Raw genomic sequence first — 25,637 nt, forward strand, 5'->3', positions numbered from 1 at the left:
TCTTTTTTAAATCCCTAAATTAGATGTTTCTAGGTGTTTTAGGTAATAATTTACACATCCCACCATTTGTGTTGGGTTCCTTGTAGTAGATGTGGGATGATTTTCCTCATTTTCTGTTTTGAACTCTCTCCAAGAAACAAGTGCGGGGACAGGGGAGGAGATCGCCATTGGGCACAGCTGGCGTGTACTGAATCCCTCTGTCTGCCAAGGGTATGGACTGTTCTATGGCAAAGTGTAGAAACATGTTTCTACCCCTTTCTCCTTTATAAACATGCTTGATTAGATTGTACCCAAGCAGTGCTTATCGCATTGCTTTCCTTTCCACAGCACCTAGACACATGACTATGTGGGTAGCCCAGGCCTGGAGACACATCCATGAAGTAAATATGCTATACTCAGAAATCACCCCAATCCTTTCCAAAATGTAAGCTTTGTTTGATGGACACAGCCTGATCCTCTGATACATGCTGCCTTTTTGTTAGGAGATTTCTCTTCCAGGAGGCCCCTTAGTCCACCATACAAATACCCTTCTGGTGGATACCTTGGACTGCTCATGTTGGTCTCAAACGGTGCCTTGGATACCTACATTTTTTTCATTTTCTTCTCTTGACATACTTTCAATTTGTAGCTGAAGGATTGTAGAGGGAGATAAGTAGCTCTATGTCTCTCCTTTGTCCTCTTAACCTCCTTCCTCTTTTATTCAGATACTTATGGGCATGAAAACATCAATGTCCCATCTTATACTACATCTTTGTCTATGAATTTTAGTATGTATGTATGTAAAAAAATAGGTATATTTAAGCATTGGCTGTGATGGCCACTTGCAACATGGAATTAGAGGTAGCTAACTCATTAAGCAGTAAGTGGTATAAGTAGTCATTCTCTCTGTTACATGTGTGAGAGAATGACTTTTATTCCTAACCTTATTTGCAAATAGAAACTACTAAGCACTGGCACTTAAGCTTGTAACTCAGTCATAAAATGGTGTCCAGAATCAGAATATATCTAAGCCCACTGAATGTGTTAAATATTTCATATAGCTGAACAGTGAAAGAAAAGATGTCACCTACTATGGAGATTACATCCCGAAGAGGAGTTAACAGGTTTACCTACAGGTGGAAGAGAAACAAAATAACATATTTCACATTGTGACCTAAAATTCTATTTTAAGCTTGATTCATTCTCTAATACTTTTTATTCACAGTTAAAACTTAAAATTGGTTAGAACCTAATGAACAAAACAAACAAGCAAGCAAAATATAACCACAGACATCGAAATAAAAACTGACCAGAGGGGAGGGGGGAGGAGATAATAGGGGGAAATGGGGGAAGAATTGTCAGGAATATGTATAAAGGACACACAGACAAAGCCAAAGGGGGGTAAGGTTGAGGGTGGGAGGTGGGGGTGGATGGGGTGGGGGAAAGTGGTGGGAGGAAAATGGAGAAAACTGTACTTGAACAATTAAAAAACAACAACCAAAAAACACTTAAAATTTAGATGGAAAGTTTAAAATATTGGAATTGATATATTTTTGTACTTTCAAAATGTTCTTCATCTTTCTAATTTAGTTTTCCAGTAATAAAAATTATGAAAGTCGCCAAACTGATTAGTTGTTTTTCTTAATAACATTTCTCAGTAAACATGCCATTTACAGAAAAAAATTTTACAAAACAATTGGATAATTTATATATATCCAAATGAATCCTTGGTATTTACTTCAATTTTTTCTATAAAATATAATGATATTAGTAAAGCAAAATAGTGAATGTTCTTACTTTTATTTGATTATAGGTATATGTTGTTATATCAATATCAGTATTTCTTTAAAGTGAGAGGACATGATATTTTAACTCTTTACACTAATTAGTTATAGAATGGATTCCATTATAGGTCTAAAGGTTAATGGTTAATGGAAATGGAAAATTGAGTGGGATGAGAGAAAAAATAAATGGTAAGAGCAAAAACCCACTTAGAGTAGAACATGATACCACTTTTTCTCCCCAGCACTTATGTTATACGTTGCTTACTCAGTTTTTGTAATGTGGAAAATCTATAGCATAAAATTTGCCATTTATTTATGTTTAAGTGTACAATCAATTGGCATGAAGTATATTTACATTGTTGTTGAACCATCACCATTTTCAGACTTTTTCATCATCCCAAACAGAAACAATACACTTCTTTAGCAGTACCTCCCCATTCTCCTCTGCCCCCAGGCACTATTAACGTCTATTCTACTGTCTTTAAGAATTCATCTCTTCTAGATACCATGGATAAGTGGATTCATACAATATTTGCCCTTTTGGGTCTATCTCTCATGGTTCATGGATGAGTTAGCATGTATCAAAACTTCATTTGTTGACTTAATAATATTTGTTTTTATGTATGTACCATACTTTATTAATTTATATGTTGATAGACAAATGGATTATTTCCACCTTCTGGGTAGTGAATAATGATACTGCGGATATTTGTGTACAAGTATCTGTTTGAGATTATGTTTTCAGTTGTTTTTGTTATATAGTATGGATAGAATTGTGGGCTCAAATGGTAATTCTGAGTTTAATTTCTGAAAAACCACCAAGTTGTTTTCAGTAGTGGCTGAGCAACTTAACATTGTAGCCATCAATACATGAGGATTCCTATAATTCCACATACTCACCAACAATTATTATCCCCCCTGCCCTTTTGATAACGGCCATTCCTAGTGGGTGTGAAATGGTATCACATTGTGGGTGTTTTTAAAAAATGTTATCATAGAAAAAAAGGAAGGGTTTATGGGAACATCTATAAACAACACATGGATAAAACCAAAGGGGGGTAGGATCAAGGGTGGGAAGTGGGGATACCTGGGGGGGGGGAGGAGAATGGAGACAACTGTACTTGAACAACAACAAAAAAAATTAAAAAAAAAAACAAATGTTATCATGGAATTGTTTTCTTAATTTCCTTTTAGATTATTCATTGTTAGTGCATACAAATGCAACTGATTTTTGTATGTTGATTGTGTATCCTCAGATTTTGCTGAATAGATTTATTAACAATAACAGGGGTTTTGGTGGATTATTTAGTGTTGCCTACATATAAAATCATGCCATCTATAAACAGAGATAATTTTTTTCTTCCTTTTCAGTTTGGATGCCTTTTACTTCTTTTTCTTGCCTAATTGCTCTGATTAGAACTTCCAAGACTATGATTAATAGAAGTGGTTAAAGCATGCATCTTTGCTTTGTTCCTTATCTTAGTAAATAAGCCTTCAGTCATCACTATTGAGTAGGATGTTAACTGAGTTTATCATATGTGAACTATATCATCTTGGGAAAGGTTCCTTTTATTCCTAGTTTAAAGTGTATTTTTCTCAGAAACGTGTGCTAGATTTTATCAAATGCTTTTTATGCATTGGTTGAAATGATTGTGTGTTTTTTTTTCTTCATTTGTTCTCTTAAAGTGGTGTATCACATAGATTAGTTCTCATATGTTTAACTACCCATGCGTTTTGGGGTAAGTCTCACTTGGTTGTGGTGTGTAATCCTTTCAATTTGCTGCTGAATTCAGTTTGCAAGTTATGTTCTGAGGAATGTTAAATCTGTATTTGTAACCAAATAAGCAATGGGGTCCTACCAGTCACAACAAGGGGCAAAAACTCTGGAGGCAGCCTTCAGTGGAAAGGGAAATGAGTGTTTTATTCAAAGGCTATACAGTTTGAAATCATGGCAGGTTTCTGCCTCAAAGCCTGTTTCCTAAAGACACCCAGTGAAAACCACCTGGCCACCCTCTGCCAGCTGAGTTCAAGGTTATGCCAGAAACCTCTTCTCCTACCCCAAAATACCATGCTTTAAGAGATGCAGGTGGGTTAGGTGGTTTCCAGTCACTGTCTGGTTTCAGGCATCTTTTGGAGTTTGTACTCCAGGTGTCCTATTCACAGTTTGCTGCCCTCTTCTTCCAGCCACTGCCCTCTGGTGCATCCGTGTGCCTGGCTGAGACACACCCATGCAGCCCCAGCCCCTGGCACTGCTGTGGTGCTGGTGTGGGCAAGGCATGGTGGTGCTTGTTACCTGGCCACCCAGCTTCCAGGACACATGGGCCCAGGGTTACTCCTGCTCTGCCCTACCATCCAAGTCCCTGCTGTGCTCCTGGTTCCCTGGCCAGGCACCTGCAGTGTAGCACCCAGGGAGGTGTAACCAGGAACTTCCCACATCATGCAGTTTCCCGGGCCTTCTGGCCCAGGGACTTCAGTCCCCAGAGGCCTGGAAAAAGAATAACAAAGAGAGAAGCATTTCCATGCTCTTCACTTTATATAGTCTGGCCCAAAATCTTCCGTGTGGTGAAAGCATGTGGGGGGGGATGGTTTCCCTCCTTCAGGCCGGGCTGCCCTGTTGCTGGGGCAATTGCTCATGCACAGGCCTCCAGGCTTCCCAACCCCTTCCCCATCTCCAGGAGGGTTATAGCCTTTGGCACTGCTTCTGGGCTCCCCACTCCCCTCCACCTAGTGATCTGGGCAGACCCTCCCATCATTATATATTTATCAGAGACTATTGCCCTGTAGTTTTCCTGTAGTGTCTTATACCAGCTTTGCTATCAGTTTAATAATGGCTTCATAAAAGTTTTCCATCAATTTTTTTCGGAAGAGTTTAAAACGGATTGGTGTTAATTTTTTAAATATTTGATGGAATTGACCTGTGAATCCATCCAGTCCTGAAGTTATCTTTGTTAGGGAAATCTTTGATTACAGATGTAATCTCCTTACTCGTTATAGGTGAACTCAAATTTTCAAAATTGTTTGGATTCAGTTTTGGTAGTTTTTGTGTTTCTAAGAATCTGTCCATTTTTCTAGGTTGGCATTTGTTAGCATGCAAAAATTCCTAGTTGCCTCTTATAATCCTTTTTATTTATATAAAATCAGTACTAATCTCCCAAGTTCACTCATTTTAGTTATTAAAGTCATCTTCCTTTTTTCCTTTGTCAATCTAGCTAAAGATTTGTCAATTTTGGAATCAACTTTTGATTGTGTTGATTTTTCTCTATTGGTTTTCAATTCTCTATTTTTTTAAAAATCTCTGCTCCAATCTTTATTTCTCTCTTGTGCTGGCTTTAGATTTAGTTTGTTATTCTTCCAGTTTTTTGAGGAATATAGTTAAGTTACAGATTTTAGACCTTTCTTTTTTAATGAAGGTGTTTATTGCTCTAATATTTTTTCTCTTAGTACTGCTTTTGCTGCATTCTATAATTTTGGAATATTGTATTTTCATTTTCATTCATCTCAAGGTATTTTCTAATTTCCCTTGTGATTTCTTTTGGTTGTCTCAAAAGTATGTTGTTTATGTCTGCATATTTGTGAATTTTCTACTATTCATTCTGTTATTATTTTCTAGTTACTTTCCATTATAATCACAAAAGATACTTTGTATATTAAAGTCTGTTAATGTATTAGGACTTTGAGGGTAGAGTGTTTTGTATGTATCTGGTAGGTCTAATAGTTTATAGCAGTGGTCCCCAAACTTTTTGCCACCAGGGACTGGTTTTGTCAAGATAATTTTTCCATGGACCAGGGTGGGGGTATGGTTTGAGGATCATCCAAGCACATTACATTTATTGTGCAGTTTATTTCTATATTATTATTACATTGTGACATATGACACAATAATTATGCAACTCACCATATGCTGGGGTTAGAATGTGGGCTTACCACAACTGTGACTGAGACTAGTGTGCAGTGTAGGAAAGAGGCATGTATGAGAGTGGTAAATAAAATAATGGGTGAGCCATGCATGGACTGAAATAAGTGTCGGATTCTGACCTAAAACCTGCTACTACATGCAGCTGACTTGTCACTTGCCACTCACTGATAGGGTTTTGATATGAGCCCACAAGCCTCATAATAAGTCATGATATGATTTATTACGGTCTCTTTGCAGTCAAACCTCTCTTCTACTGATCATCTGTATTTGTAGCTGCTCCCCAGTACTGACATCACTGCCTCAGCTCCACCTCAGATCATCAGGCATTAGATTCTCACAAGGAGTGTACAACCTGGATCCCTCACATGCACAGTTCACAGTAGGGTTCGAGCTTCTTCGAGAATCTCATGCTGCTGCTGATCTGACCAGAGGCTGAGCTTAAGTGATAATGCGAGCAATGGAGAGTAGTTGTAAACACAGATGAAGCTTTTTTTGTGGACCACTCACCTCCTGCTTTGCAGCCTAGTTCCTAGTAGTACACGGACCAGTACTGGGAACCCTACCCTAGAGGAACTCAAGGACTAATGACACAGGGATGTTGAGGAATGGAGTATGGTGTCTGTTTCATGTATGCTATTCTCTTACTAGAGAACAGCAGTGTCTTTCTTCATGAAACACCTTGATCTACGTATTCAGTCAGGTTCTAGACTTTTGAAATAGTTTATTTAAATCACTATTTCTAGCTCACTGATTGCTTTGTGGAAGGTCCAATCCCGGAAACTTCCTTCTGTGCCATTTTGTGTCAATCCTTACTTTCTAATTCTTTGTTTCTTGCTTTCCGACCTTTCATATGTCTTTTGAAATCCCATAACTAGTTCCCAAAAGGTTGGCTGCAGGCTAATGTAAGAATAATTAAAACTATACCAAAGTGCAAGATAAGCCAGATTGAGAAGAATTAATCAATTTTGCTTCTGTTATATATCACACTTGAGCATGCATCAAATTTCATCACTTTTGCTTGATTTTCTGTTAAAGTGAAATTCATCATGTATTTAAATACAGACATTGTAAATAATGGGAGATTATTATTACAGTCTTACTGTGCTTTATAAGATTGAAAAGGATTTCAGGTTTTGCCAATATGAATACAGTTGACTTATTAGTAATATTATTATTATTATCCTCATTACACATGAACTAATTTATTCAGAGTATTTTTTCCATATGGATTGACTAATTTTCATGACAGAAAATAAAGCTTAAAAATTATATATTTAAGGCCCAGGAGGTCAGTTTGTTTATTTCTATCTTATGACATTTATTGCAATATGATCTTTTCTTTTTAAAGATTTTATTTATTTATCTTTATGGGGGAGGGAAGGAGAGAGAGAAAGAAATATCAATGTATGGTTGCCTCTCGTGCATCCTGTGCTGGGAACTGGTCTGCAACCCAGGCATGTGCCCCAACTAAGAATTGAATCATGGTTATTATGTTTGCAGGCCCACGCTCAATCCACTGAGCTACACCAGCCAGGGCACAATATGATATTTTTATTTAACTTTTTTTTCCATTTTTTAAAAATTTTAATTAAAGCCCTGGCTGGTGTAGCTCAGTGGATTGAGCACGGGCCTGCAAACCAGACAATAGCGGTTCGATTCCCAGTCAGGGCACCTGCCTGCGTTGCAGACCAGTTCCCTGCAGGCCAATTCCCAGCGGGGGACACATGAAAGGCAACCATACATTGATGTTTCTCTCCCTCTCTCCTTCCCTTCCCCTCTAAAGATAAATAAATAAAATCTTTTAAAAAATTTAATTATTTTTCAATTACAGTGTTCTGTCTTTTACTCCCATCCCAGCTCACCCCCCATGCCCCCACCTCCCTCCCATTTCCACCCCCCTTAGTTGTTACAGGAACTAGTATTTAACTTTTATATACGGTAGAACATAGTAACTGATTATTATATTTATATAATTATTGACATTAAGTTGTAGTTCATTTTCAGGTATGCTTTTAGGAAGAAGGTGTGTTAACAGTGGTACTATAACAGAACCACAATTAGAAATTTATATGCTACCCTATTTTATTACTTTTAGAATTGTTAATGCATGCTTAATAATTCTAAAAATAAAATAGTAAACGCTTATACTTTTTTTTTAGAACCTGGTTAAACATCTTCCTGAGCAGAAGGCACTCAATGAATTAGCACAGCTGAAGAATGAGTATAATGACCTTTGTGAGCCGGAACAATTTGGAGTTGTGGTATGTATCCAGCATGAGGGTTTGCAAACTCAACTTGGAGGTTACAGTCAGGAACAGTGAAGAAAGACAATTCTTCAGTTGTTGATATTTGTTTTACTTTATATCTACATATTTTAATATATTATGAGCTGTCAGACAAAAACTCCTTGTTTGTTATTATTTGTCATGGCATTGAAAAATAAAGAAATAGATATTTATATCTTATAAAATATTTCAGAATATCTCATGGAAACTCCTCCATACCAGTGCTGATATTTTATTATATTAATATATGAACAGTAACTTTCTGTGGTATATATTACCTCAGAAAAAGCAAAAGATTTCCCATAGAGTATCATTAATTTATTAAAAGCTTTAAATACATTGTCTCAAGTGGTAGAAGAATCTCATAAATATATATCATGCTTTAGTGTGATTAAATCATTATTAAAATATATCACATTTTCTTAATCCCCTCCATTTCAGAGGGGTACAAAAGATGGTTAGATATGAATTATGTATTACAGAATATAGTTGTATTTTTAAGTATTCTCCAAACCTGCTTTTCAAAAAATTGCCACCCAAAAGTGAGGAAGGGAGGGCAAGATGATTGATTTAATTTCTCAAAGAAAGAGCTGTTTGGACATAGGTATTCAATACAAGTTTGTTGCCTTGTGGGCCTTAAAAGTTCTAGTACAGCGGCCATCTTTACCCTCGCTCCCTGACTATTTTCCACTTGCCTACTAAGACATAAAATTAACATAAGACCTAATAGTCAAACACAGTGTCTGATTCATCCAAAATATTTTATAACATTTTAATAGTAATATATTTGAATTGATCTGATTGAGTTCTTTGTAATTTAAAAATTGATGAAAGACAAGTACCATATCATCTTACCTATAAGCAGAATGTAGTTAACAAAGCTAATGAACAAAATAGAACCCCCAGTCATGGAAACATGGAACAGACTGACAGTGACCAGAGAATATTGGGGTAGGGGATAATGGCGCAAAGAGGGGAAGGTACTAATCAAAGAACATGTATGCATGACCCACGGTCACAGACAACAGTGTGGGAATTGACTGTGGGATTGGGGGTTGGATGGGCGAGAAGGTCAAAGGGGGGAAATTGGGAAAATTGTAATAGAATAACCATAAAAATAAATTAATAAAATTTAAAAAATCCTATCTAAAGTCAAATTATGATAGGTGGGGCAGAGAATGTTCCTTTTGAATGCATTCATTAACTGTTTACCCATATTTAGAGTTTATTAATTCTCAGATATAGGTTTGCAAACAATGATCTAGGAGGATTCTTTCAAATCCTTGACAAGTACATTTGGAATGTATATTTGTGATGAGATAGGGCATGTAAATGTACCTGAGGAAGGCATTTTTCTCATTTTTTATTTAGGTGAAGTCTTCTGAACTGGCAAGATATTACCACTTCAGATTACCAGCACTTTAGTGCCATACTAATTAATAAAATTTTCTAGATCAGAGTTCTCACTGAAAACCTAAGGTGCTTGAATTCATATTACAGTTTAAACTAGTCTATGTACCATCTGAGAATTCAGCTGTGTCATGACTGTTATGAGTTTTACAGTAGGTACACTACGCAATTTTTCTCAGGCCATTTTTTCTGACTGCAGTTTATCTTAGAAGATGTATTAGTTTTCCAGTAAAGTCCTTCAAAAGGAATATCCTTCGTACCACACTGTGGAAATGAAATTCGGGGACATAAAAAGCAATATACCTTTTGAACTTGAAGCAAACTAGGGAAGGGAGGAGGTTTCTTGTTTATGCACATAACTGTAAATAACTCTGGGGCTGTGTACCTGAAATCACCTGGTCCTCATATTTACTCTCCCCATGCTAGTGACACGATGGGGGGGGATGTCAAGGACATTATAAAGTAGTTTATTCTATGTGAATTTTTGAAGGCAGTATCAATTAGTATTTACCACATAAATTTTGATAATCGTACATATTCCAAAAAGATATTTTTGAAATATCTTTTCCAAAAGGCACAATGATGTGCCTTAGTCTTTAAAGCAAGTATGCTTTGCAGTGCTTGGGATAGGTTTTATATAAAATAGACAGTTGATAGATGTTTATTAAATTGAGTTATAAGACAGTTATTAAATTGAAGTGTGAGCCTGAGATTAAAAATAGCATATTTTAGATCTGTATATGTGAAAATTACCCTAAAACATATTCCTTATGGTCTTTACTGAAACTGAGTTCAATTTTTTATGGATATACCTGAATATTCTTTAACCATCAAGTTTTATCATTAGTATACATTTTGGACAACTTTGGAAATGGATATAGAATAATGTTCAGTAATGAGAGAGGCTCCAAACTGTTTGTCTTGCTTCTGCTTTCTTGCTCCTTCAAAAATGGTTAATATAGTCTTCTTAAAATCTCTATTCATCATATGACATCCGTATCAAACACCTTCAGTGTCTGCCAGAGTTTACAGAATAAAACCTGAGTTTCCTTAGCATTCTTATTCTGTCTCTGGCTCTCTGGTTTTATATATTCCTGTTCTCTTTGGTGCATTCAGTGAATTTGTGTCTTTATAACATTTTAGGTTTCACCTCAGCGGGACTCTCATTGTCATTTCAGCAGTTATTTTTACCTGTTTCTATTCAGTGGTGTTTCATTTTTTCATAGCAGCTGTATCATTTCTTACCTGACTTTCTCAAGTCTTCTCTCCCTCCCCTCCCTGTTCTTTTCACCTACTACAAACAACCTAATCTGTTATTCACTGGACAAACAGCAAATCACTTTAGTTTCGGAACCTCCAATATCTCTTTTACCTACCTAGAGATAGGTAGGGATTACCTACCTATCTCTACCTATGTCTTATTAGCTTATTCTCTTATCAAACCTCAGGAAGAGGGTTACTTTATTTATTATGAAGAATATTGTTTTTATTATTAGTGATAGAAACAAAAATGTATTGAGGAGTTACTGTGTCATATACCATGCTAAACAATTTTCTCCCAGCATCTCATGTATTCCTCATAATCCTTGAGATTGGTACTGTTACCGACTCCATAATTTGAAAGAGGAAACTGAGGCCAAGTAAGATTGGGAAGGCTGTCCAAGGTTACACAGTAAGTAGGAGATCCATAATTAAAACTAGGCACCCTGACTTCATAGGCAGTGCTTTTAACAACAGTTATATACTGGTGTGTGTGTGTGTGTGTGTGTGTGTGTGTGTGTGTGTGTGTGCGCATTTATGTACAATGCTCTATTGTGTGCTAATTTACTTCTCTCCACATGGGGAATATTTTACCCTACTTTAGTTCTGTTATTTCATTGCCTATTCAATTTGTCAAGCTCCATCCTGCCCTTCAATTCAGAAAAAGAAAATCTTCATTCGCTTAATTCTCGAAAACAAGTGAATGGAAAACTGGAGAGATGGATGAATAAAGATCCTTCATTGGTCATGAGGTCCCTGATACCTATTTTCTTTCTCCATTTCCTAGCATCAGTTTTTTTCAAAGATTAGTCTCCTTTGACTCTACTTCCTTACCTTCAATGAACAGCAATCAGAGTTCTGCCTTAAATAGTACACTAAACCTGATCTATGAGAGTTCGTTAATTACCCCCTAATTTCATTGAAATACACATCGGATCTACTCACTTCTCTTTATCTGTGCCATCAGCACTTTTGCCTAGGCCAGCATCATCATTCTCTTTAACTATAATGATATACTCTGAGGTTGTTTTCCCTGCTTGCACTTTTGCATTTCCCCAAATCAGTCTCAGCAAAACCATTGTTGTGATATTTTGTAATCCTCACCCAAGGATATATATATTGATTTTAGAGAGAGAGGAAGGGAGGGAGGAAAAGAGGGAGAGGGTGGGGAGAGAGATCATTTTGAGAGAAAACTATCAATTGTAATCCTCCGACCAAGGATCCAACCTGCAACTTCTGGTTGTACAGGATGATACTCCAACCAACTGACCCACACAGCCAGGGCTCAATGTGATATTTTTGGAGTGCATTTATGTTGCATCATTATACTATTGAATATTTATTTGCTTTTAGAACGTCAGCGTGTCTATATGGCACAAGAGCTGCAGTATAAACTCCTTACCCCAACTGACCATCTTTTTTACTTTTATCTCTTAATGTTTGGCTTCTTGCTCGCTATCCCTCAGCCACATTGTATTTTTCTTTCTTTCTTTTTTTTTTTTTTTTAACTTACCTGCTGTGTTCTACCTCTGGAACATTACACATGCTTCTGCCTTTTACTCCCACCCACTGCCTGCTTCTCTCCTGCTTAAATTTCATTCTCTGGTGACATCTCCACTTACCTATAAATCTAAATTATGTCTCTCCATTAAATGCTCTCATAGAACATTTATTCTTTTCCTTTCTAGAAATTATCATGGTTTTTAATTAAATGATTAAAATTAATTAAATGATTAATTCGCAGGGTGTTTAAAATTAATGTCTGTAAACCCCCACTAGACTGCAACTTCTAAGTCCATGCATCATGTTGATTTTATTCACACTATGCATATTTAACAATGTTTGTTGAATGTATTAGCATGAAGATAAGATGAAGTGGACTTTTCAGGCCTAATTCTATATCCATATGACCCTTGAGAACATTGAAGAATTTTGTCTCCTTAACCTTTATCCTCCTTACATATTCTAGCAATAAATACTCTTTCCTCATTTTATGTATGTGATCCTTGCCCAGTGCCTTGTAGAGTTCACATTAGTATATCATTTCCTGGATGATAAAAAAAAAAAGAATTTCATCAGTTAGGGATAGACATATGCCAGAGGTGAGATTACTTCTGCCGGATTAACTAAAATCATCATCATCAAACAAACAAACCCAATAAAACTGGCAAAACTGGAGGAAAAACCTGGCTTTGACTGTCTGAAAGAAAAAACTTATTGATGACAGTGACTAGGCTTCACAGCTTTCAATAAACTTTTGGGGGTATTCTCAGCAGCCACATTATTGGGCTTGCTTGTATTTACATGTAAAAAGTTAAAAAGAAACCCCCCAAAAGAAATAGAAAAAGAAACAAATGAAAAACCTATGGACCTTTCTTCTGTCTAGAGGTAGACCTCCTGGTAAGAGGGATATGCTAGTTCCCACACCTTCTATGATCAATAATCCTTTTCTTTCGGGGACTAAACTGGCTGCACAACCTCCCGCTGGTACTTCCTTGTAATTATGTGCTGTGACTTTATAGGTAAAAAAAGCACAGATCTTTGAAAGCTCTTCCAGTTAGAACCCCCAGCAGGTACTTTTAGACTCTTTGCAGTGTGTTTGCAGCTCAGCTGTTCTCTAACCTCAGAGCTATGGAAATTCCCACTTGTCTTGTGCTGAGAATAGAGACCCATACTGTGTGTATCTATTAAACTAACACATCTTCTGAGAAAAAGAAGGCAATAATTGGTTCTCTTCTTAATTGGTCCTTTGTTTCTCCAACTTCAAATTACCCATATTTTTTCAATTAAAATATTCTAAAGCTACAATGTAACAAAAAGATTTTGAGATAGCGTGTGCATAAAAATGTAATGAAAAGTGAAGATTATGTGACATTGCTGACAGCACACTTCATTTTTTATTTTTCTACACAAATATATGAAGACAGGAGAAGTGGATTTATGCCTATAGATGGAAGTGCAACTATAAAGTCTGTGTTCTTTTTCATTTATTTTAAAACCCCATAAGAGCTTATGAGCTCTATTCAAGATAGCTTAACCAGGTGAAAAGGAAAATTTTTAAAGTGTTTTTTCCCCCACATATCATCATAGGCAATTACTTTGGATGGAAAATTGTGGTTCCTCTGTTCCATCATTATCGAATAATTATTCAGGTTTGCATATTCATTGGGAAAATCACACTTTCCTTTATATGTATCCAGAGTGTTTAGTGTTTTGATATGTCAAATGCCTTGATTGTCTCTATTCTCATTCTTTCTGTCAATATGAATGCTAGCTGTTAGTTCTAGATGTGCATTCATTTTAATCCAAGAAAAAGCTGGTTTAATAATTTTGAGATCAGATTAAAGAAAACCCCATGTGATTCATTCTCAAATCTGTGCATTCATATTGTTCTTTTCATTACTTTCTCATAATAATCCATTTGTGACAGGATTAATTATATCAGCTTTTGAAATAAAATAAGTCAAAATCTGAAGACAGAATATTCATATTAAGTCTATGGATGTCAATCAGTTTTGCTATTGAATGTGATTTATTACATTTAAAGAAACAACTTTACCCCTTCCCCCTGCATATATCAGTCATCTACAATACAACATAGCAATACAGTAGATGTTTTGATGGTAATTCTTGGCCTCAAACAGTGGTTTTGAGAAGGATGTTTGGAAATTCTTTGTTAAATTCTATGATTCCTCTGAGTTTAGAGTATCTTTTGAGACAGATATTGTTACTGTGTTCAACTCCAGAACAAATGAGTAGAGGTTTTTTGATGCATAATTTTCACATATTCCTATCTTTAGGGAAAATACTCTTTATCAACACATCATTACTTTTCTGGTATAGAGTCCATTTTCAACACTCTACTATTCCAAATCTTCATTTTACAAATTAACTATGGCTCTTATCTCTCATGACATCTAATATGTTACAAATATTTGCCACTGACTCCAGCTAGCTAGAGTACTAGTATTGATTTTGTCCAGGCCAAGTACTCAGTGCATTGCAGAAGGTGTAGCAAGGAGCAGGAGAAAACCAGTCCTTGAGGAGGTTGTTGCTAAAAAGGGTTAAGAAAATTATTTATTTAGCAGAGAATCACACATGTCCCTGCTTTATTTCTATACTAGCGGCAGGATTTTGCTTAGTCATTGAGTCAGGTTCTCACAACTTTTATAACCAGTTCTGCCTGTTGTGTAACTAAGTCCACCTGTCTATGGGACTTCATTATTATAACCTCTGTTACAATCGCTGATACAAAATCATTCTATATACTCAATGTACACTGGGTTCTAATTAAGTATTTGGGGGAATACACCTTGTAACAAATGTCTGTAACAAACAGATTGTTACAAATATATCTGTTAATTCTGATGAATTGTTAGCATTATTTCTTGAAGAGACTAGAGGATCAATTATGCTCAGATACGATGGTAGTTGAAGGTGTATTTCTTAGCAGTGTAAAGGAAAATATAATGAAATAACTTTAGCCCTGGCTTGGTGCCTTAGTTGGTTGGAGCTCTGTCCCATACAGCAAAAGGTTGCAAGTTTGATTTCTGGTTGGGACACATACCTACGTTGTGGTATGTGGTATGTGTCCCAACAACATAGGTGCCCCCTCACATACATGAGGACACATGCCTCTCATAGTCTCCATTTGGAGGATATATGAGAGGCAGCTGATCAATGTTTCTCTATCTCTCTATCATCTCTCTGTCTCTGTCTCTCTACCTTACCCTCCTCCCTCTCTCTTCCTCCCTTCCGTGTCTAAAATCAATAAACATATCCTCGGGTGAGCATTTAAATTTTTTATGTAATAAAATTTTGAAATAATCTAAAAGGTGAGTGACACATGACTGCAGGAGTGACATGTGGCCATCTCTTCCTCCCTCATGTGTGATTTTCATACTTGTGCCTCTTTTCTTTCTCTCTGGATTCTTTTGGTAGTTTAGCAGTTGATCAATATTCACCAGCTATATAGGTAGGGAAGTATATAAAATTCAAATTATATTTGAACAAAACTGTGTCAAACTCTTTGGGGAAATGATTCACTTGTAGCTATTCAATAATTCTGTCAATGCACATACTTTTTAAGAAAATTTTATTTAGTTATTTTTCAAGTACAGTTTTTTGTCTATTTTTCCCATCCCAGCCTCCCCTGCCCCTTGCTCCCCACCTCCCTCCCATTTCCACCCCCCTTAGTTCTCATCCCTGTGTCCTTCCTATTTGTTCCTCCAAATCCCTCCTTTTTCCCCTTAACTTCCCTTCCTTCTCCCCTCTGGTCACTATCCCCTTGTTCTCTATTTCAGTGTCTTTGTTTTTTTTGTTGTTGTTGTTTTGTTTTCTTTCTGCTTGTTTGTTTTGTTGTTTAGCTTCCTGTTAAAGGTGAGATCATATAATACAGATCAGCTAAAGAAATAATAGCTGCTTGATGTAATGTGATACACAAGTGCATCTTAAACCAAATAAATCCTCTACATAATACACCACCATGGTCAGCATCCCTCGGCATTTCAAGGAATGAATTATAAAGCTGAAGATGCCAGTCAACAAAAATGCTGTGATGGACCACAACTAAAAACAAACATATTTCAAAAGTTCTTGTTTTATTTACTTAATATCACTTATACACACTCAAGTGCCTTATCAGACATGAGCCTTTTAATAATTGTACCTGTGGCTGGAAATGTTGCTCAGTGCTTTCTATTATTTGTAAGCTGAATTATCCAAGACATTTCCTTACACGCAACCAGATTCAGCTATTGCTTAACAGTGTACCCTGGCCTGTTCGTAAAAATCCACACTTCATGGTTGTACCAAAGTATGTTAGTACCATCAAAGTGTGCTCGTTTGTTGCTCCTGTTAAAACATGTACCTAATAAAGCTTCCCCTCCTCCATAGGGTCTTGATTTTACAATAACACATTTTCAATGATAACATGTCTAATAAAAAGTGAATATTTCAGTTGGCTAAAGGGAGCAGAGCATAATATTTCCAGTGTATTCAATTGATAATGAGCATTGTTCTTCACCAAGCCCTGGAAATATACATTCCTTCTTGTGGGTGAGAGAAACTTTTCCCTCAGGCTTCTGAGAACAGTCAGGAATCATGTTTCCTTTTTGAAAATTTCTGAGGATGAGAAAGAGGGTAATAACAACCAGTGCTATTGTTTTAGAGTGCTTACATTAATTGTGTCAGCTGCTATAATGGGGTGTTCACACAGTATGTCATTCAGGTCTTATTGTAACTTGCATGGATGATTTAAGGAATATATTTTACTGATAAGGAAATAAACTTGGATTTAATAGGTAACTTATAGTAGGTTGTACAAGTCAAAATGACAAATCCAGGTATGTGTAACTGAAATTCTCTATTTCTTCAACTATTCTTTACATACGGGTCTGGAGAGTTCAAAATGGTTTCTGTCCCTCTCTGGGTATTAGGAAACATTTTTTCTCAAGCCTCTCATTTCAAATAGTTATATGGAGCTCTGAATTTGGGCAAATACTTGGCATGCGTAGTATTGTTGGGTTAACTCACATGGTAGCAAATTGCCTTCCATAGGTTGTTGTTCTCCATATCAAGATTTATATCAGCCTACACACTAAACATCATCTTCCACATTCAGCCTTTTGTTGATATTGGGGTTTCTATATATGTGAATGAATCCATCCATCCATCCATCCATTCATTCATTCATTCATTCACAATTATTTTAATCACCTATCATATTTATCAACTAAATATGCTAAACCTTATTCTAGAGAGTAAGTAAATGAAGAAATTTTGCCAGATCAAAGGGCAGCTCTAACCCTCTTATAATGTACAACCTCTTCCCAAAATCAGGTTGAGTGATGATAGGTTATATTCAGTAACAGCAGTTCAACATAGTTCTCTAGAATATCTGGTTTGACTTCATGACCGAAGAAATTATTTTAGGGACAATAAAACATCACCATCTGCTGTTAATTTTGTTCAATACACATTTTGACTGATCTACTTGGGAGATATGGAAAATGATTAGTCAGCTAAGGAGTGCATTTAAACTCAACCAGCAAATAATCGAACTAATATATGCAAGACCCTGTGCTGGTTGATGTACAAGGTACAGTCTTTGACTCTTTTCTCTGTATACTTTCTCCATCAGTGACCTCCCATAACATCTATTCAAATAACATAAATCTGCCAACTCCAATGATTATCTCCTAGACAAAGGGACTGAATTTCCAAAGCTGCCTGATATCACAATAATACTAAAAACTCAAAATATCAACAAAGCAATATTATTTCCCCATCATAGAAGTATCATTTTACTGTTTATGGGAGGATTTAAAGGGAAAGGCTGGCAAGGGATCATAGAGTATATTCATAATTGAACCTTGAAGTACATAAAATTTAAGTTTGAATAGTGACCATGGAAAATTAGAGACAATTCTAAGAAATTCTTCAGGTTAAAATATAGGTAAGGAATGGTATTAAATTATATTATGTTTAATATGATTTGAGTATGACTCCAAGATTTGGAGCCTTAATAATAGGGAGCCAGTAGATAGTATCTTTGTTAGTAGTAAAATGAAATATTTGGTGTCTGAGAAGACAGTGGACCAAGTTCACTTAAATGCTAATAAAAATTATTTTGTAACAACCAAGTAATATTTTTATTTGTAGCTCTTGTCCCCTTAATTCCACTGTTCCACAACTCTAGAGGCACAGACTGAAAAATAAGGAAACAATATTTATGGATCATTTATTTGACTCCTATTTAATTATCTAAGCAAGACTACTCATCAGGAATTTCCCATATGTTACACATGAGGAAAAAGTAAACCAGAAAAATTAGGTAGGTTAGTTTCACATGATTAGATTATGTGAAAGTTAACAGAATCCGTCATTTGATTGAATTTACTACTAAGCTGCACCATAGTGTAGGCAGCAACCAACCAAGGAAAGTGAAGCCATTTACCCTCATTTCCTGGAAAAAGACAACCAAGCAAACAGTAAAACACACCAAATCAGCATCTTTTTCTACCTTCATTATTGCCAACAATCTTCTACTTCACAAGAGACTTAGAACCTTGGAGCCATCTATGACTTTATCCTCACATAACTGGTCAGTTACTAAGTCCTACTGATTCTCCCCTATTTCCATCTCTTGTATCCATTGATTCCTTTTTCTTCCTGTCAAAATCCTAGCTCATTACCTGTTTCTCAGACAATTTTGAAGACTTAGGAATGGTATTCCTGCCACTAATCTCTGTTTCAACTACTCATTTATACTGCTCCTAATATGGCTCAAGAGGCAGTGTGGTATAGTGGCTGAGAGTCTTCCTTCTGTGGCTAAATGTCTAAGTTTAAATGTTCAGGTCTTCAACATGCAATTTGACATTGTGCAAGTTACTTAGTATTTCTGTGCATTACTGTCCTCATCTTCAGAATGAGATGGGTTGTATGGTCTATCTCACTCTGTGATGCAGACACTGGCCCACGGTGTCTGAGGCATTATGAATGAGATGAGACAAATTCATACAGACCTTCAAAGTCTTGTGGAGGAAAAGGGATGTCATAGCCACTCTTCAAGGGGAGAGCACCTCGGAGCCCTTTAGCCAGTCTCTTGAGAGGAGGGCGCCCCGACCTTTGCTTTGACAAGCTTTTATTGAGTTTAATTTGTGTAGAAATACAGGGTGTATACATAAAGCTCATCAGTCATTGCCAGGCAGAAATAATTAAACAATAGATAACATTCAAAGAACTCTGAGGGCTTATTTTGAGTCAGGGTCAGATAGGTATAGGGCCATAAAACTTTGGGGAACAAACTCACTTCATACTTGACCCTTATCATTTAAATTGAGGGTATTAACCAGGTAGGTTTCATAGGATTTTGTGCATTTTTTCTTAGCCCTGATCGCCTTAGGAAACCCACCCTTTCTAGCACAGGGCCTCACCCACCTCTAGCATTGTTTCAGGCTTAAGCCAGGCAGGGGAAGTAAGGCAGCCAAGAGATTAGGAGACCCTTGGCAGACAGAATGAGGACTCAGGCTATGTCAAAGCTGAGGGGCAAGGGTCCATCATCCCTTTTTTCTATAGCCCCCCAAGTCCTTCCATGAGGGCTCTTCATGACCATGCCTGTCTTAGTTTGTCCCTCCTTTGAGGAATCTTACCTGTCATTGGCTAACCAGTCATCCGTCAGGGGCCAAGGGGTGAGGTGAAAGGGGGCAGAGGCAGTGCCCCTACAAAAAAGATAAGGTTTGTCCCCTAAGTGGCTTATGGTCCCAAGGTCTTTTTACTCATCCTTAGCCATGGGGGGGGGGGTTACAGCTTCTCAAAGCAGGCAGGACAGTTCCCATCAACTCTAGAGGTGTTCCTCCCAGTTTATCTGCATACAAATGTGGGACTGCCTGCTCTGCCAGTTGCCACCTTGCCATTCCTCCTCTTCACCCTGGCTTCTCATCTCCCCCCTCCCCACCAGTCTGGATAAATGTTTCTTCTTTACTCCTTGGTTGTTGGACTTCTATAGAGTTCTATTTTCTGGCAGTTCTGGTTATTTTTTGTTTTTAAAGTTGTTGTTCTCCTTTTGGTTGTGCAAGGAGGCAGAGATATCTACCTATGCCTGCATTTTGGCTGGAAGTCCTTAATAGGAAATTTTTAAAGACATTGTGGTTCTACTTACATTTTTCTGTTGTTATATACATCTTTGATCTGTGGCCAAACCATTCACTCAACTAAGTGTTATATTTGTACATTTTCATAGTTCACCTCAGAACAGATTTTTGGCAGTTTAAATGCTGTTGATGACTAATAATTATGCAGTAAATATATAGCAACTGTTTAGCTTCAATAATATTAACTTAATGCTAGAAGGATAATTTAATTTGTTTAAAGCTGAACCAGCTGTTTTTTTAAGTTTTATATAAAAATCCCTTTGTAATGTCTAAGCCATGCAAAAACAATATTTTTGAAACCCAGAGAGAATTAATTTTATGCAGAAATTTTACAGCATTGTGTATAAAATTATTCCCACTTGAGAGAGAAATAACAGGCTTTGAATATATTCTTATAAAACATTCCTTATCTTACAGATGAGCTCTGTGAAAATGTTACGACCTCGTCTCAATAGCATTCTTTTCAAACTCACATTTGAAGAACATGTAAACAACATTAAACCAAGCATCATAGCAGTAACTCTTGCCTGTGAAGAACTGAAGAAAAGTGAAAACTTTAACAAACTTTTAGAATTAGTTCTTCTGGTTGGAAACTACATGAACTCAGGCTCAAGAAATGCCCAGTCTTTGGGTTTTAAGATCAACTTCCTTTGTAAGGTAAGATAATATTTTATAATGATAATTTACATCAGTCATCTCCTGTATGAGGGGGTCATTCTCAACAGCAGTAGTACTCAATAAAAAAAGTATGCTTGAGTGGGTGAATTTTATGGTATGTTAATTATATCTCAATGAAAACAGATACATAATCTTTTATTTTCAGTAAACTGTGAGTGACTGAGCAGATTCTTTTACAGTATGGCTTTAAAGTTTTTCGGATCAAATATTACTTGAGTTTGTAGATCAAGAAAGCTTGCTTTTAAAATTAGATGAAGTCATGTATTTCAGTCTCTTTCCACTTATTTTATGCTTCTCCAGAAAGTATTTGAGGAGTGAAATTCAGCCAGAAATTTCTTCTTGACTATACTTTGCTTATTCTACTCTAAGAAAATAATACTATTGTTGAATAGTGCTACTATGCTTATACTACATATCTAGTGCATTTACTAAAAGTTTTTAAAAAATCAAGTGGTGAATTGAGTATAGGCCTGTAAACCAAAGAGTTACTGGTTCAATTCCCAGTCAGGGCACATTCCTGGCTTGCAAGTAAGAACCCAGTGAGGGTTATGTGAGAGGCAAGCACACATTGATGTTTCTCTCCCTCTCTCTCCTTCCCTTTTTCTCTCTCTAAAAATAAATAAGTAAACTGTTAAAAAATAGAATTGCACTGGCTGGTGTAGCTCCGTGGATTGAGCATGGACCTGCAAACCAAAGAATCGTGGTTTCTTCCCAGTCAGGGCACATGCCTAGGTTGCAAGCCAGGTCCCAGCAGGGAATGCATAAGAGGTAACCATACATTGATATTTCTCTCCCTCTCTCCTTCCCCTCTAAAGATAAATAAATTAAATTTAAAAAAATTGTATAAAAAGCCCTGGCTGGTGTAGCTCAGTGGATTGAGCACAGGCCTGTGAGGCAAAGGGTCACCGAACAGTTCGATTCCCAGTCAGGGCACATGCCTGGGTTGCAGGCCAGGTGCCCAGTAGGGGACACATTAGAGGCAACCACACATTGATGTTTCTATCCCACTCTTTCTCCTTCCCTTCCCCTCTCTCTAAAAATAAATAAAAAATATTTTTAAAAATAGAATTGCAAAAGATGTATTAAAAAATATCAAGTGGTCATTGTTTTATTGTTTGGATCAGGCCATTTCATAGTATTATTTTTGAAATTTCAATTCTTGTAAATAGTAAACAAAGAAGTAGAGAAATGCAAAAGTGATTGTATATGTCCATTTGTAAGCTAAAGCAAACCACCTTATTCAGAAAATACCTGTCTATTACAGAGAGAAAACTGAGCAGACTGAGGTGAAGGCCTGTAAGAAAGCGAGAGACAAAAATAAATCTGAAAACAAGCAATCTGTCTTTGATCTCTCACCATTCTTTCGCCTTTTTCCCCCTCACATCTGAAAACATTGCAGAAATTTGGTTAGTTCTTAAAGTATAAGAAGAATCCCAGATCTAGTATAAATTTCTTTTCTATTTATGCATTAAGTAGATGTACATTACATATACATTGACAGGCATTTTTAACATGTATCAAAAATGATTTGCTTCTAGTAGTTCTAACTCACACATAGAGCATAACATTTGTAGATAATAGGATATATAATGGAATTTTATCTGTTTGTCCCTGATTTATTTTTGAGGGATATAAGGAATGAGAGAAAGGAACATACCAGAATGCTAATGTTTGTCAAAAAAAATTTTACTCTCTTTTTTTGTGGTATTAGGGGGCATGTAAAATTATTTGTTAATGCCAGAGAAAATAAAATAATACTTATAAAAACCTGAAATAAATCATAGCCACATTTGTAGGATAAAACTAATATTTAAGACTTTTTCATTGTATTGAATACCATATATTTAATACTAATGAAGTCATCTCTCACCCAGATGCTACTTGTTTAGAGTATATGCTATTTATTCAATGAGTAAATCTTAAAGTGATCTTGTTTGATGACCATAAAAATAGTATAAATTAAAGGAAAATATCATTGGAAATTTGTATTATAAACCTTTTTCATATTTAATTCATATAACATGGTATTTAAAGCAAATTGCCCTAATTCAAATAAACATGTGCCTTTTATGTGTCTTACTTTCACACCATTGAAATTAATTACATGAGCAGATTTTTTTGAACCAAGAATAAACAAGTCAGTTATACACAGGAACAGGGCATTGTATTAAATCTCACAGAAGGATTTTACAGTTACATCTTATATTTTGGAAAGAGGATTCTTCCTGTCATCTACCTGTCAAATAAAAGTTCTTCTACACAACGCTGATCCGACATCTAACACTAGAGGTATACTCAAAGGATTCAGCACAAAGATTTTTGCCAACTTCAAATATCACAAAAATAATCTTGTGGGAAGTACTTATATGTAGTAATAGTTGTTTTAAAAGAGAAAAAGGTCCATGTTTTAAAGTATCTCACCCTATCCCCCCATTTTTAAGTAGGATTTTTATCTTCAGAGAAATACTTGTCATTAAAAAAGAGAAATATAATATGTATGCATGATATTCCCATAATGTCTAGGATTCCATTATGTTCCTAGAATACAAAGGATTTTGAGTAGATATAAGTGTCTAAAATGACAGAAATTTTCTGAAGTACATAGAAATGGTTAGCTTGGGTTTGTAATCTGTTCAAAATGGAATTGACTGCTGATGTATGATTACCTAGAATTGCTGTTAAGTTCCAAGTAGATCAGAAAAGATTACTTGATTGATTTTTCTTAGTGTTATTTTTTCTTAAAAAAAAAAGCACAGGGAACTGTCTTTGTAGAGTGCTGCTTAGTTTTAAAAATGGTACTATTTAACTACCTAAATTATTTGAATGATAACTTTCTCATTGAATTTGAAACTGCAATCCAGTGTTTTTCACAAGAAACTTTACAGTGTGTTAAAACTATCTGTCTAGGTATAAAAGAGCCATTATATAGTCAGTTAAGCTTATTTGGTGTATCTTGTAGTAAAGTAATATTAAAAATTCAGATGGTCATAGTTGGTTCTATAATATTTGGGAAGAAAAGGAAAACAGGTGGGTTAATCTAAATGTCAAATATCACCAAAACGTATCATTACTATAAGTACTACCCTTACCACAAAATCTTTAGTTAACTTTCAGGAGTGAATTATTATTTTGTGAGTCCCCAAACCAGGGTGCTGAACTATAATGAATACCAATTCCATGCAGATGAATTGTCAGTGTTAGCTTGTCCTTGGGTTGCCCATTGGTTACTAAAATTTTAATGAATAGCAATTTTGCACCAACGAATTACTTGTTTATGCTTTTAATACATAATAACATATAATCTGCATAACAACAGAACATTTAAAAATACTCAGCACTGCCTGGGCACTAACCTTTGTGGGTACATTAGATAAGGATCTTTGTAAGCAATAGAAAGTGACTCTGCGGGATGTAAGAAAAAAATGGAATTTACTGGGAGGGTATGAGGTAGCTCAGCCAGAAACTGAGGAAAGGGTGAGGAACTTGGCCTTTAAAAGAACAACATCTATGGCAGCTTTGAGAATACAGGGAGCAGGAACTAATGGAAAGAAAGGCTTTTCATGAAGTTGCTTTTAACCTTAATTGACATTCCTACCAAGACTATGTATGATGGAAGGTTGGTCATGCCCCAAAGGCCACTGTTAACAAAGGTAGGAATACCAAAGTGAAGGGACATCAGACAGATTCAAAGGAAAAACAAAGAGATGGTACACCAGGGGGACAGCTAAAATACAGACTCAGAAAAACCTCAAGAAGCTTGTGGTACTATTGGGTAACCAGGAAATATGTATAGAGAGTATTATGTAACATCACAAGACACACTGTCAATGAATACAAAAACTAATGGACATTGAAATTAGCAGGACTTCAGAGAAGGGAAGAATTTTTTTCCCCTTCTTGCAGTATGGAAATGAAGATAGGCAGTAAGGTAAATTGGAACAGAAGGATCTTGAAAAATAGGTAGAATTTGGTTGTATAAAGGGAAGAAGCCTTAATCTTTCAATATAGAACACTGGGCTCAGAACCTACATTTTTGCTTCTGTTTTGCTAATCACTAGACAAATGTTTAAGGCTAAGTCACCTCCTCTTTCTGAACCTCAGTTTTCTATTGTGTAAATAAGGAAATACATACAGCGTCCCTTGTTTATTTTGATAGGGTTTTTTTTTTTCAGAGTCAAATAGAACGATCTTTATCAGAGTTCTCTGAAAAATTGTAAGTTGCCTAGCTGGTGTGGCTCAGTTGGTTGGACATCATCCCGCAAAGTGAAAGATTGGTGGTTTGATCCTCAGTCACGGTACATGTCTGAGTTGTGGGTTTGGTCCTGTGTTGGGCAATGTATGAGAGGCAACAGACAGATGTTTCTCCCTTACATTGATATTTCACTCCTTCCCTTTCCTTTTCCCTTCCCCTTTGCTAAAAATAAATAATTAAAAGAAAAAGTTATAATATTAAATAAATGCTTATAGTTCTTTTTAATGATTTTACACAACCAGGAATAATCATATGTTCGAGGATGAATAAGAAAACCACACTGCCTGAAATGTTGAGTGCATATTGGAAACAAATGAAAACATTGGTAGGCAGGATATGAAAAGAGTTATTTACATACTAGTGTGGATATCTTGCCTCTATAATATATATTTGAAAATCATTCACTGCCCATTTCATAAC

At 36.1% G+C, this 25,637-nt stretch overlaps 1 protein-coding gene across 3 annotated transcripts in view; it reads left to right on the forward strand.

Annotated features, from left to right (window-relative positions):
- DIAPH2 (diaphanous related formin 2) overlaps positions 1-25,637 on the forward strand; it is a 914,916-nt gene that overhangs the window by 384,616 nt on the left and 504,663 nt on the right. For all 3 annotated transcript variants that reach the window (XM_037165779.2, XM_037165780.2, XM_037165781.2), the window contains 2 exons: positions 7,839-7,940; positions 20,705-20,944. In XM_037165779.2, the coding sequence (XP_037021674.2) occupies positions 7,839-7,940; positions 20,705-20,944 (342 nt within the window). The remainder of the gene's footprint in view (positions 1-7,838; positions 7,941-20,704; positions 20,945-25,637) is intronic.

This window comes from Artibeus jamaicensis, unplaced genomic scaffold (assembly GCF_021234435.1).
Source record: "Artibeus jamaicensis isolate MK-2021 breed Jamaican fruit bat unplaced genomic scaffold, CSHL_Jam_final scaffold_461, whole genome shotgun sequence".
Lineage (NCBI taxonomy): Eukaryota > Metazoa > Chordata > Mammalia > Chiroptera > Phyllostomidae > Artibeus > Artibeus jamaicensis.